Genomic DNA, 14,017 nt, shown 5'->3' on the forward strand with positions numbered 1-14,017 from the left:
CTAAATTGCTGCAGCAACTGTGCAAATAAGGTGAGAAGCGTTCGGTCTTCCCGCTGAAATCCGGTCCGATGGACAAACTTTTGCCCGAACGCAATCAACCGGTGCCGGTGCTACTATTTTTTGTTGCTGCTACGGCTCTTGCAGCTGCTGCACTCCTGTTCGAAGTCATAGTCGACGCAGTTGGGTATGGGACATGCTTCTCCCTTTGCTGCTCAACAATGAACCAGGAAGAGCTAGTTTTATGCGAATAAAATATAAAAAAAGTGTTTGAGAAATGGAAAAATATACCGTCACCTTAAAAGCTCCTGCCCAAAGTGTCCAACAACATAGGCGTCCCGCGGGAGCCAATCGAAATTGGTCTCTGTGTGTGTGTGAGAATTCTTTCTTTTTCCACTTCCATTGTTACCTATTGCATGGGAAGGAGATTCTGTGTCATCGTTTTGTATGCATTTCGGTTTCGAAATCTTCTTCACAAACCATTTTTACCCAAAGCGAAAGGTAGGGCGGTGGGAAATCTGGGGCATGAAAGTTGCAGCCAGCCAGAACTTTTGCTATTCACGCGCAAACTTACCCGGCGCCATGGTGGGAAAGAATGACCAAAAGAGAGAGAGAGAGAGATAGAGAGAGAGAATTCAGAGTAAGACCGATTTTCTTAGTAGCCATTTTGTTGGCCGATTTGGCTGTTCATTTGCACCATTATTGTGCAAAAACCACCAGAACAGAAAAAAGGCAAATGTGCCCCGTGCTGGCACCACCAAACTACGGTGACAAATGTCGTCGAATAAAACCAACAATCAAACATCGAGCGAGCGAGCGCGCCGAGGAAAGAAATTAGCGTACGGCTCCAAAACTTAAATTAGCTCACCATTCATTAGACACGATTGCGGATTGTTTTGATAATTGCAGTTGGTGAGGTTTTACGGACGCCAATTCCCCAACCCCTTCCCGGTGCGGTGTGTATTAGTGATGAGGAATGGCGTTTTCCTGCGTCAGTAGCAGGTTTATGCGCCTGCCGTTTCGTATGCGAACGCAGCAGAGAACAGTATCAAGTTGCAGCCGTAGCAGGGACACATTTTCTTGAAGATTGCAGTTCAAGTACACCTGCACTGTGTGCTGGATGTGCTGTGCAAGGAATAAATATCATTTGCAGCCATAGCGGTGCAGCACAGCTTAACAGCACTACTTATGCTGTTCACGTGCTGCAAGGGAAATTGAATGCCTGGTTACGAACGGAAAAAGCTATTACATCGCTTCTTCACACATGCTGCATGGTGGGGTATAACGTACCGTACATAAAATTGATATGGTTGACTTGAGGGTAAGTTTGAAGTTGCATAAGCTTGAAAATTCTCAAAGCTAGCTTTTCGTACATTTTCGAAAAAAATGGTTTTTTGTCCCATTTTAAAAGTAAATAAAATTTCCGTAAAATGATTTCCATAAGAAAATTCTACGTGTTATTGTATGTATATGTTAAAGAAATCTTTCGCACACCTGTTCCTATGCACATTAGAAGAAGAGTTTTGGCGTGCAGAAAGTGTGGTGTAATTAACTAAAATTCAGCTACCGCAGCCCAAGCTCAAGATGGTCGGAATATTAAAGAGCAACGCTGCACTTCTTAGTCGACCTCATTCTGTATCTGCATTCTGGTTGGTGCTTGAAGAGGCAGGAAAAAAATTCATCTGCTTCTACGATTGTTTGCGTTTCCATACAACCGGTGCAAATTATCTAACGTGCCGTGGTGGTGCAAATATACGAGGTAAAGTTGCGTTTTTTGCGTTTATTTTTTTACATTATTATTATTTTTTTCTTCGAAATTAAGCTTCACAGTGTTCATCGACTTAGTTCCTCTTGTTCCGTTTATAGCGGTGCAGTTGCATAAATTAGTAGTGCATTAATAAAAGGGATTCCATTTTCACCTCTTGCCGGTAAAATCCGCACCAAAGCAACGAACGATGCGGTGAGTAGGGCGCGGACTCGCGTTGAGTTTATATCGTACCAATGCCAAACGCTCCACTCCGTCACAACGGTTAGTTCGTTAGGGGGTTTTGAAGCGGAAATCCGTCGTAATCCATCTGGATGAAAGAGTGCGTGATTTACTTTGAGGGAAAAAAGGAAAGGAAAAACGAAACATTACACCGATGCAGTGCCGCACCACGAATTTGGCGCTGTTGTTTGATGTTCGAAAGCGTGAAAACTGAAAATGGTACAAAACGGTTACCTGTGTTCGGTTTTGCGCTCCATCTCTGCAAGCAGACCACACATCGATACGTACCCGTACACGGCAAAGGCACACAGGAGGCTGTATAAAGCACCTAGCAAATAGGCTGATGAAGTGCCCGTAAGAAGTGTAGCCGTCGTACTGTTCTTGGTGCACGCCGGTGGAAATGGTACATTGACGAGATTAATATTCGACGCACGTTTCACGGTTTGATGGCGGAAACATGCCTAAGCGCTGTAGTGGCCCTCTGGGTGAGTGTGTGCAATCGTGTGCCGAGCAAATGGGTTGGTGCGTAGCCTAGCTACAATTGTTTATTTTATTTCATTTTTACTACAATCGCTAGGTCTAGGTGCGTAAGAACATATTGTGGTGTAAAATTAAGCCAAGTTAGGATAATTGTTTACACACGTGCTTGCGCTAATAGATGGGCTTCAATGAGAACGTGCGAAGCTTATGTTTTATGATTATAAAATATTTTATAAAGTATTGTTCGGTCTTGGTAGGTTTCAGTACGCAGGATAGTCATGTGAAGATCGGTCTCTGCCATTCCGGCCCGGTGGTATAAGCAACAGCAGATCCGGTCTTTACACGTCAGGACCAGGGTTCAAAACCCATCCGGACCGTTCCCACAGTAGTGAGGATTGACTTTCGAATTAGGTAGTATCAGCACATTTCGTAAGCCATTCGATGGCTGGAGGTGTGACCTAAAAGGTCGTTGAGCCAAGAAAAAGACCTCCGAGAACATGTCAGCTAACGAAAGGTTTACTAGCATGAATGATGATACCTCGTAGTTGCATAGTCAGACCTCACCACGGATTCAACTAAAACTTATAAATGTTATTTGATAAAATCCAAGAGCAAGTTGTTTTTGCAATATTGCAATATCACGATGAAGATTTATAACAAATTTTAGAAAAATACTAACCAACCACCATCGTCACAATAGACACAGCAATAGAACCGGACCATCATCCACGAATACATGTTCATCATCATCATCATCATCATCATCATCATCATCATCATCATCATCATTATCATCACCATCATCATCACCATCACCACAACCATAACCGAGTATGCCCGGGATAAGGCAAAGAATAAGGAGGAAATGCCTTATCAATATAATTGTACTTTTTTTTTCAACACAAGTGGTGTTGACAATACGGCACTGGACCGTCATATTCAATTGTAAATAAATAAATAAATAAATAAAAAAAATGCTAAGATAATATAAAGCTACTTTATTACTGATTTATAACCGTGCTTCTTCGTTGGTCTATGCTTTTTATTGTGGCTTAGAAGCTTTGGCATTTACGAAAACTAGATGTAAGCTACGTATGTAATTTAAAACCCATTGAACATGTCCATGTGGTACAATAGAATCAAACATAATAGAACAAATTTCCGTTCAAAACAAAATAGCCCAGGAAGCTAAACCTTCAGTAAAAGTTTGTGATGCAAGACTATGAAAGAGCGCTTTCGATTAAACTTTAGCCAACTCCAGTTGGGATGGATGATTGGGTCCGAGCAGAGACTCTGTAGACAATTACCAGTTCCAGCACTTGAAGGCCCTCACCCAAAAGGCAAAGTCAAATTGCAAACCAGAACCAAACAGCACCCGACAACCGTATCGTCTCCGTAACCGACCATCCACCGAGTGTCGAGAGTGTCTTGTTTTTCTTTCGAGAATCCTTTTCCTCAAAACCCCATGGCACGATTGTCCAGTGCGGTGGTTACGGGCCTGGGCCAGAAACTTGTCGTCCAGTGTACGCCGCACTAGGGACGCTTTCTTGTCTGCAATGCTACGCTCGGGGCTACGGTGAAGATATTTGCGGTAGTAAAATTTATGCTAAATTGTTGTTTATCGGGTCCTTAGCTGGTTTTACTGGTGCTGCTACAACTTCTGTCCGTCGTCTTTACAGAAAGTATACTATGGCGAATGATGATGGATAGAAGAATGCAGACTATTTTGCATGCTGCATTGTGCGGCTTCCTATGTTTAGAGGCTTCCGGCAGCGACGCAGGAGACTAAAGCAAAAGTTCAATAATTTACTTTGGCCAGGGAAAAACACCAAACAGTGGAAGTCTTGCTTGGTAACTATTACTCAAGGGGGGGAAATGGTTCGTTCTGATGTTTAAAGATTAGTTCTTAGAAATCTTTTACCACTGAAAGGGCTATTCTTAGGGTACGATGGAAATGTAGTTAGCAGAAGTATTCTTTCAAAATCATCATCTTCTTCTTGCTTTAACCACCAACTAAGTTAAGCCGGCCATCTTATGGCTTACCAAACTTATTGGTACTACATAGTTGAGTAGTCAGTTCTTACTATGGGGGACCCCTTCAGATCCGATTTATACGTCTGTTCTTCCGTGAGAAGACCGATGTCGTCTCCATTACCGGACTGCTCTTCTCAGGATTCTCAGAAAATATATTAATTAAATGCAGCAAGCATTTTCTTGGAACAAACACTGAACCGACTAAGTGTAAACTTTGCAAAAGTGAACAATAATTACCATTAGAATAATTTGCAAATCATTGAAGACGTTTCATGAAAATAAATTAATTTCACTTCATTACCGTTTTAATTGAAACGACGAAGCTCTTCCCAGCACCGGTCCGAAACAAGAAGGTAAATTGCATACCAACGCATATGAATATGAACCATCATTTTGAACTCTTTTCTCAATGATTAAAAATTTAAAAATTAGCTAAACAAACAAAAATGAATTAATTACACACTGTCAATAGTTTTCTTTGTATTTAATAGTTTTTTATTAAACTCTTATCTTTACAACGTACGGTCTTCACATGTCTTTTTTTTACGTCTATTTTGTTTCACATGCTTTTGTCACCTGGTTTTGCCTTCAAGTGGATTTTTGGTTTCTCTTCCCCCTTGTCCATAGTTTACTTAAAAACCTAAAACAAAACATAATATGTCTGTGTCTCACAAACCAATGCAGTTGAGTGTTTTGTTTCAATATCGTACCGGCAATGTTTGCCAATGCCTTTTTTTTGTTCGTTTGTTCAGTTTTGTTTCGGTTATCGTTATATATAATCCATTTATAGTTCCGTTTATGGCCTGTTTTGTTTTTTTTTTGTTTTCTTTGCTGGTTTAGTTTTGCTGAACACTACATGTTTCCGCCATTTGTATGTACTATTTCATTTTGATTTTTATTTGCACCTCCACAAACATTCGCACTTTCCTTGCTGTTACACCCTTTCGGTATGAAATGATCGGTGACAGTCGTCGCATTCCTATTTGGTATCGCACTTACGATCAAGACAAAACTTGTCCCGCGTTAGTTTGTGTTGTTTTGATTTAGTTTTTTTTTTCCTGTCTGCAGATACTACACTTATCGATTGGTATTTGTATTTTACAATTCCCTCCACCTCGATTTACATACACACACAATTAGATGAATCAACTATATTTGCGAATCAATCAGGTCTCGTAAACAACCCCGGACTCGGTTTCCGAACGCGTTCCATAGCGCTTCTTGCATTTTCGTATCGTTTACTCCATTTTGAGACGCATCGAATCTGTTCCTCGTTCGTCCAGTCCTTTTCGTGCCATTCAGTATGCCTTCCAGGATAAGTATCAAACGTGGTTCGAACTTGGTTCGGTGAACCGAATAACAATCCTTAAAAAATCGGGCTGCGGTATCTAACTAGCAAAAGCAAACAATAATCCTTTATTTGCCCGACAGCATCAATGGCTAGTGGATGGTCGTTCCCATCCCTCCGGATATTCTGACATGAATACACCGAAAAGCAGGCAAAATTCGAAGAAGGATGTATAACAACGCAAAAATCAACAACTCTTCCGTTCGACGGTTAGTTGGTCGCCGGCAAATAAAATACTTAAACGGGAGATCTCTATAAATCTAACGTTTCCTGGTCCAACAGTGGGAACACCTATCAATGCCGATCAACAAAACAAACAAAAATCGACCCGTTTCGTCGACGGGCACTGCGGGCATCCCGACTTCGGATGCCGGGTCCTTCGATAATCTGATAAAGTATGTAAATTCATGCTCAAACAGAACGGAAAGATGAAGGGTTTGCCGGAGAGACATCCCTTCAACACCCAGCAATCTTTTCATTGGTTGCTATTTCATTCCACAGAAATGCAGCATTCTGGCATTAGTACTAAGCGAGACAACCCCAGTTGCAATGAACAGGGGTGGGGACCACATAAAAATGCCTGCAACTGCAGCACACTTCCACCAGCGCTCCAGTCGTTGCGCTCGCCGACCGATTGAAGTTGTGAATGCTGTGTCTTCTGCACGTACGCTCAATAAACGCTTCAAATTGGTAAACAGAAGCTTGGTTCGTATCGCTCATCTGCTCCTCTCTCGCTCTGCTTATCCGTATTCCTCCTCCGGAACGATCACTTTTGAACCATTTGCCACACAACCCATCCAGAACGTTGGGACGGAAAAAAAAGGAACATTCATCGTAATTGATAAAACACAAGTTATTCTTGGTGCACGAGTGAGTGGCTTCATTTGTCTCGCTTTGTAAGCTGGCACAATTTCTATTGATCCTTCACGAAGCCCGCAACTGGGGCTAGAGCAGCCCGGATCAAGTTTCCAAGCAGCGTTCTTCGTGCTGGGCGGGAGAATCAAATAGTGAAACAGGGAATGGGAAATTGTAAAGTTTTCCGGGTTTGCTGAAGGAAGAGAAGTGAAGAACGACGATGGAATGTTTAAAGAGATTTGGCCACCGCCGAAAGACGCTCGCCCGCTAGCGACCTTCACCCGGACTGCATTCACTCTTTTCACAAAACGGTCAACTAAAGCCAAAGGTCCTTAGGAGAAGAACAAAACCAGATATGACTCGGTGGAGTGTTGTTGGATTTTTTTTTGTTTTGTTTCCATACAAACAAAAAAAGAAAATAAACCCCCAGAAAGAAACCAGAAACCCATCTAAGTTCTGAAACGAATCGCTTTCTTTTGATAAAGAGCTTGGCTTTGTGAGGCCCCTCTTGGTTGGCTTTCTTTTGCTGAAAAGTTTGTTTTTTTTTTTGTTAGGCACCAACCAGGCCAGTGTGTCCGGCATTTTTGGTGAGTGTGTTTGCTTGTAAAATGTACCGGTTAAGCCTTTGTCCCTTTTGCCGGGTTTTGTGATTGAGTTGAGAGTTTTGTTTCGTAAATGTTTGACTATTTGTGGTTTTTCGCTTTGCTGCTGTACGTAGCTTTCGTTTGTTTGTCTTTTCAGTTTTGTATGTTTCAGTTTGATTTACCATTTCCAGTTTCACGGGTTTGCTCAATCATTCTATCAGCGGTCTATCAGTGGGTGCATCCCGGTAGCTTAGGTTGCCTTTGAAGCGACTGGCTTTCAGAGGGATTTAAGGGTCATATTGAATGGTGCGCTACCAAGAAGGGCATGGTTTGCTGAATGCAGTTGCTGCACGCTTTAGTGAGGGCGTTCGATTCCATTTACCACGAGCTTAGCACCTGTACCTATTTCATTAACATTCTACATCCATTTGAGCAACAAAAAACAAACAGGAATACTAAAACAGCATCAACAGTGTGTGATGGATTGTTACATCTTGTGGTTCACTGTGAGGATTTGCTAAGGATTATCGCTCCCATTGATCACGTGTATGATTTTTACCAACATGGCAACCCTTCAACTTTTTATTTTCTATATTTTCCAGTGGAGTCGACACCGACACAATCGTTGCGAATGGATGATAAAATATTTTTTATAAAAAAAATCTCATCCCCGTTCCCCATTAGCTAATCACCCTCGGCCATTCACCATTTTACTATGGAGTTTTATGTCCTTCGTTATGTCCTTTCATAAAGAACGTTCAGCTTCGATCCTCCGCACCGGCTGGCCGGTTAGATGGAGTGCAGTAGTTTTTCACGAGACGAATAGTTTAGTTTGATTTTTACATGCAGTATTTACAGTATAACGGTTCGCATAATTAGAGCAAATTACAATGATGCCTTCCATTCTCTTGTTAGGCAATCATCCCGAGCATTTAATGCTCGTGCAGGACCATCATCCATCTATCAACGCTGCAACGAAGATGAAAAATGCCCTTGCTATACCTGCGCTGCTCGAACCGTGTGTTGGAAGTTAGTAAAATCGATTTAAATATGTCCTTATCTATTCGCCCACCATTCGCGGTCCTCAAAACTACTTGCTGCGGACGATGCTGACGATGCTCCCGTATCCGGGAGCAATTGCGTTAGCTTTCGCAAACCGCGCGAATGGTTAGATGTTTGTGTGGGTTGTTTTTTTTTTTGCTGCTGAGTGTATTTTACAAAGAATATCTACGCGAGAAAGCTAGTCTCGCACCGTTTCCGTCATTTTCCCCCCCGGTTAGAGGGAATTTCGACATTTCGACAAGGAAAATACAGATGTATATACGACTATTGGGTTGTTAGGATTTTTTTTTTACTATGCTCACAACTGTACGCAATTTTTATCTACAGGACCGCGCGTGTCAATGGTTTCCTGTTTTGTCCCTGGCGTGGCCAAACAAAACTACAAACCCCACACGAAACACGGCCTTCGGGTTTACGGACCTATACACCCGGGGATACCGCGAGACAGCTACTTTTAACTAACATCGTCATCTTCGATTTGCGCTTTGCTTGGTTCGTATATATTGACTAACTTATCGAAACGGGGACCCCATGTGGTTAAAAAGCTATACTCATGGGGTTCATCGTCCGTACCTGCGGTGGAACAGTGGAGGGTTTTTAGGAGTTTATTATAGTGTTCTGTTCGGGGCAGGTGTGGAAGATTATAATGGGTTTGGGCGATTTTTTTGATTTACCTGACTGTAAGGAACTTAGCGAGCCAGAGGTACTCCCACAACCTTCGTAGGCGTAGTTACGCAGATCGTCGAATGGCCCGGAGGCTGGGTCGATGTCGACGCGTCGCTTCCGGTCGTCCAGGAACACGTCCACCTTGCCGACGACCTGGTCGGACACGACGGCAATATCTGGACCTGGTGTTGCAGTACCGGTCAGTGGTGAGAACGACAAGGAGAAGGAGAACGTCATTAGCCAATGGCGGACAATTGTTTTACGAAAAACACACATACATGCAGTATAATTGCAACAACTGGATTACAAAATCGCAAACTCTAGCGTACGGTGGAAGGTATGCTCGCTTGCTAGCGCGTACCCCCTTCCCCCATACACACACAGCACATGCAAACGAACCACGCTACTTACGTACTGGCGGTGCCTTATGTTGGACAAGCTCCGGCAGCGGGCCGATCGGGATTTTGAGCGTTTTCATGTCGAACGCCGTCATATCGTTCTCGCCACCGCCCTCGTCGCAATAGTTGATGATGTTCTCACGGATGTCGTCCTTGGTGGCCGGTTTCTTGTTGAAGTTGGCCGAACGACGCCGAGAGCAGGAGAAATATACAAACAGCAAAACTGTGGAACAAAAGGGGCCAACAATGGGGGTGGTTAGCATATCGGCTCATCGCATCGCACCGCACGCACAACACTTACTAATGATCAGTAATAGGCAGGCTATTACGGCGGCCAAGGCACTGGTGCTGAATTTAAGCGCTTGTCGTTCCTTTAGAAACTCACAACTCTCGCCCCAGTACGAGTCCGGACAGATGCACTTGTACTTCAGGCGGGGCTCCTGGTTGATGCAAGTGCCACCATTCAGACACGGATAGTCCAGACACTCGTTACGGTCGATGCAGGTTTTGCCTTCCGGTGAAATGATCATACCATCACCGCAACTGCACGGCCAAAGAAATTGGCGAATCGTTTCAATTTGTTAAAAACCGGACGCTTTCACAGATAATGGAAACGTGATGATGGGAAGATACTTACGCGCACTCGTACTTGTTCCACAGGTCGACACACTCGAACGGATCCGGACAGTATGCGTTCTGGCAGGGATTGTTGGACGAGCAGTATCGGTCGATGTTCTTTGCCATCGTGGCTTGACCCCACTGCGTACCGTTGGTGGCCGGCGGGAGTGGCAAGCTTTTGCCATCCAACCTGTAGATTGATTGGAAAATGGGAGGACCAATTTGGTTAGCTTCGCCTTCTTAAAATACAATTTATTATCTCCTACCTTATATCATCGATGCAACTCTTCTGATAGTCAGATTTAACATCGTACGTCTTTACACCGGTAAACTCCGGCTTGCCACCAGCAAAGACACCCTCCTGCTTGTCGACCGACAACCACTGATGGCCGTCGAAGGAAAAGCTCTGATTGAAGTTGGCTCCCTCACCACCATCCAGCTCCAGGATAGCTGCCGAGCCGTATCGCTGCACCTTCACCACGTGCCACTGCCCATCGTCCACCTCGACCGCCGTTAGTGCAACCTCCTGCTCATCCACCTGGCCCGTGTTTAAGCTATACCGGAAGTAAACCTTAGCACCCTTCAGCTCAATGATCCCATACTCGCGCATATGCTGATCGCTAATGCGAAACAGTTCACCGTACGTTTCGCGCGTACGGAACCGTAGCTGTATCTGGGTGGTGAACTTGTCCGGCTCAAAGCTGAGCGCGTACTTGACGTAACTGTGCGTCTTGAAGGTTGTAGGAGTAGTGGGCAGGCTGCAGTACGTTCCTGTCCAACCAGGATTACATTCACACTTGGCTTCATCGTAGCTACCAACACACTTTCCATGCTCCAGACACCGTGCAATTTGTGGGTTTAGATCGCACACTTCCTGCGTGTAGAGACACCCCGGTGCACTGCCCTTCGATAGCCCCGGATGAGACAAATCATACAGAATTCCATTATGCTTGAACTCACGGATGCATCCCTCAAATCCGACCCCAATCGGCATGTACTGCCAACGGTTGTAGGTGTAATCGAACTTATCCCGAAACACTCCGCCAATCTGTAGCGGTGTGTTGAGATTAAGATATTCGTTAAACTGGGGCACTTTGCCCAGCGCTTGGCATGTGTGGTCAACAAAATCCACCAGATTGCCATCGTCGGCTTCGGTGATTTCGGCCGTCTTGCAAAAATCGACCACCATTTTCACTTGTTCCGTGTCCCAGAACAGGTCGATCCGGTGCCATTCGCCATCGTTCAGTGGATGCTTTGTAGTGATCCGCAGCTCCAGCGTACCGGAGCCATAGTCGATGAGAAACCGCGGATAGCCCTGCTCTAGCTCGAGCGCAATAAAGTCCGACAGTTGTTTCGTTGTATCGTCCTCCTTCGGTGGAGTAATAGGTCCGTTGTAAAAAATCAAACCATCCGGTTTCGTTGTGATGATCTCGACGCTAATATGCGAACGGTCGCACATGTCGAGCGGTGGGTACCAGGCCCAACCGCTACCACGGAAACTACGCACCACCTGCTGGCAGCGTGGGCCCGTATATCCCGGCGGACACGAACACTTGATGCCCGACTTTGAATCCGTGCAACGTCCCCCATTTAGGCAAGGGTGGGACTTGCAAGTTTGCTGCTGTTTGTACTCTCGAGAGCTACAGACACATTCCGCGGTAGAGTTAATCTGCACTCCGACCAGAGCGGTTTTGTTTGCGTTTACCAAACACGGGTTCGTTTGGACCTCGATGATGCTGGTGCAGGAACCGGCACAGTCAGCATTCTCCAGCAGACACTCGTCCACATTCACCATCGTGATGTTAATGCCAACGTCCTGTTCGATTTCCTCCTTGTGAAGCAGTATCACTCCGTTCAGCTGTACTGCTTTGTAGTAGTAAGCACCGTGCACCGCGAACCGTACGTCTGTCAGAGGGACGGTTTTATCCTTCATCTGTACGCTAAACACATCCACATTCTTGACGTCCACGTTCAATAGCTCGGCCAATTTTTCTCGGAACCTTTCCAACTTACTGCGGAAAATGTTTTGCGTGCGATAGTTCCAGATCCTGATGAAATCCTCGTCAGTAATACCAACGAGCCTGATCGATCCCGAGTTAACGATCGCTTCGTAAGAGATGTGTTTCACCACCACCGACATGTTGGCGTACGATTCCTGCGCATGCTTTCGGTCGTAAATCTTGAACCGTAGCTTGTAACGCCCTTCGCGAGCCCCTCGCCGCATCGTCACCATACCGGACGTATCGTCCAGCTTGAATCGCGGATTCTCTGCCTCGTCCCAGTAGAACAGCTTATCGGAGGTGTCCCAATCATCCAGATCGTTCACAAACACTCGTCCGATCGGTGTGTCCGGCGCCTGTCCCTGGTAATTGTACACCACCACTTCCTTCGAGCCGGGCTGCATAATGTTATCGTTCAAGTCTCCGATTGTGATCGTGAGCGTGCTGGTACCGGTTTGCGGCGGCGTTCCCGAGTCTTTGATGACTATCGGGATCGTGTACTGCTTGCGATACTCTCGATCGAACGATCCCAGCGAAGAAATGATCGCCATCCCATCGCCTTTGTTGCTTTGCTCCACCTTGAACGAGGTGCGAATCACATCGTCCGCGTCCGGATCCATGCGGAACTGGAACGGTGGCCCATTGCCCTTCATACGATCGTCCTTATCGATCGCGGAGATTTCAATAATCTTCGATGGTGGTGAGTTTTCCAGCAAAATAGGCCGATAATCTTCCGCAAACACGGGAGCATTGTCGTTAATGTCCTTTACCAGCACGGTCAAGATGGCGGACGCCGTGCGTGGTGGGACCCCATCGTCGGTGGCCAGAATTTCAAGCGAATGTTTCGACATCGTTTCCCGATCGAGTTCACGTTGGATCGTCACCGAGCCTTCCTGGTTGATAGCAAACTGACGTTTGCGATCAGTGGAACGGTTGATGCTGTAGGTGATCTTACTCTTGCCACCCTTATCGATGTCGACCGCCTTGAATGTGCCCAAGTTTTTCCCCACCTCCGCATTTTCGTACACGGCCGCTTCGATGTGTGGTTTCTTGAAGCGTGGCGTATTATCATTTATGTCCTTCAGCTTCACAATCACCCACGAATGATCAACATGGTACTTGTCGCTCTCGTCTATTCCATCGTTATCGATGACCTGTATCCGAAAGCGAAACCCATTGATCTGCATAGGGTCCTCGTAGTCTAACGGTTGCACTACCTTCAAACTACCGGTTCCATCCGCGTTCTTCACCATAGCGAACTTGTCTGCCCCGTAGCCACTGCTTTCAATGATCTTGTACTGGAAATTATTTATCTCATCGTCATCGTTTACCGTCACGGTGAGAATGGGCGCCTCCGGCAGCACGCTACCGTCCGTCTCCTCCACCTCCACAAACCACTCGTCCTTGGTAAACCGGGGCGGCATATCGTTCAGATCCTTCACCTTGATCGATGCCGTGCCCGTTCCCTTCAAGCCACCGCCATCGGTCGCTACAATCTGTAGCGAGTAATCGGGCGTCTTTTCTCGATCGAGACAGCATACCGCGGTTGTGATGAGGCCGGTATCGGGATTGATGTCAAAGATCGGCAGACCCGTATCTTCCTCGATGGCATTCTTCTCGATCGAATAGATCACCTTTGCGTTGGTGCCTTCGTTGACGTCATCGTAATCTTCGGCCTTTATTGTCATCACGTGCATGCCGATGGTACCATTTTCGGTCACATTACCGTACGCGATGCCGTTCGGGAACTGTGGTGCATTGTCGTTGACGTCTTTCAGGTTGATCTGCACCTCGGTGAACCCAACCAACCCCTCACCGCCCTCGTCCTGTGCGAAGACGGTGAACTTCCATGACGCCCGTCCGTGGGGTGGATCTCGGTTCAGCGGCTAATGAACGAAGGGGACATGGAGGAAATGTACGACACATGAGTGAAGTTAATATTTTCATCACGAACATAAACGCTTGGCTACTGCGCTACTCAATTAAAG

At 45.6% G+C, this 14,017-nt stretch overlaps 2 protein-coding genes across 5 annotated transcripts in view; one reads left to right on the forward strand and one right to left on the reverse strand.

Moving 5' to 3' along the window:
• Positions 1-14,017, forward strand: part of LOC126563720 (neural-cadherin) — a 678,265-nt gene that overhangs the window by 146,483 nt on the left and 517,765 nt on the right. The gene's annotated exons all lie outside the window — the stretch shown is intronic.
• LOC126563785 (neural-cadherin) overlaps positions 8,751-14,017 on the reverse strand; it is a 139,875-nt gene continuing 134,608 nt past the window's right edge. For 2 of the 4 annotated variants that reach the window (XM_050220522.1, XM_050220521.1), the window contains exons 6-11: positions 10,296-13,915; positions 10,049-10,219; positions 9,713-9,954; positions 9,425-9,634; positions 9,022-9,195; positions 8,751-8,920 (exon numbers count right to left, since the gene is read on the reverse strand). In XM_050220522.1, the coding sequence (XP_050076479.1) occupies positions 8,802-8,920; positions 9,022-9,195; positions 9,425-9,634; positions 9,713-9,954; positions 10,049-10,219; positions 10,296-13,915 (4,536 nt within the window). In that variant the 3' untranslated portion in view covers positions 8,751-8,801. Of the gene's footprint in view, positions 9,196-9,424; positions 9,635-9,712; positions 9,955-10,048; positions 10,220-10,295; positions 13,916-14,017 lie in introns of all 4 variants that reach the window. The other 2 variants (XM_050220524.1, XM_050220523.1) reach the window with 2 other exon arrangements.

This window comes from Anopheles maculipalpis, chromosome 3RL (genome assembly GCF_943734695.1).
Source record: "Anopheles maculipalpis chromosome 3RL, idAnoMacuDA_375_x, whole genome shotgun sequence".
Taxonomy (NCBI): Eukaryota; Metazoa; Arthropoda; class Insecta; order Diptera; family Culicidae; genus Anopheles; species Anopheles maculipalpis.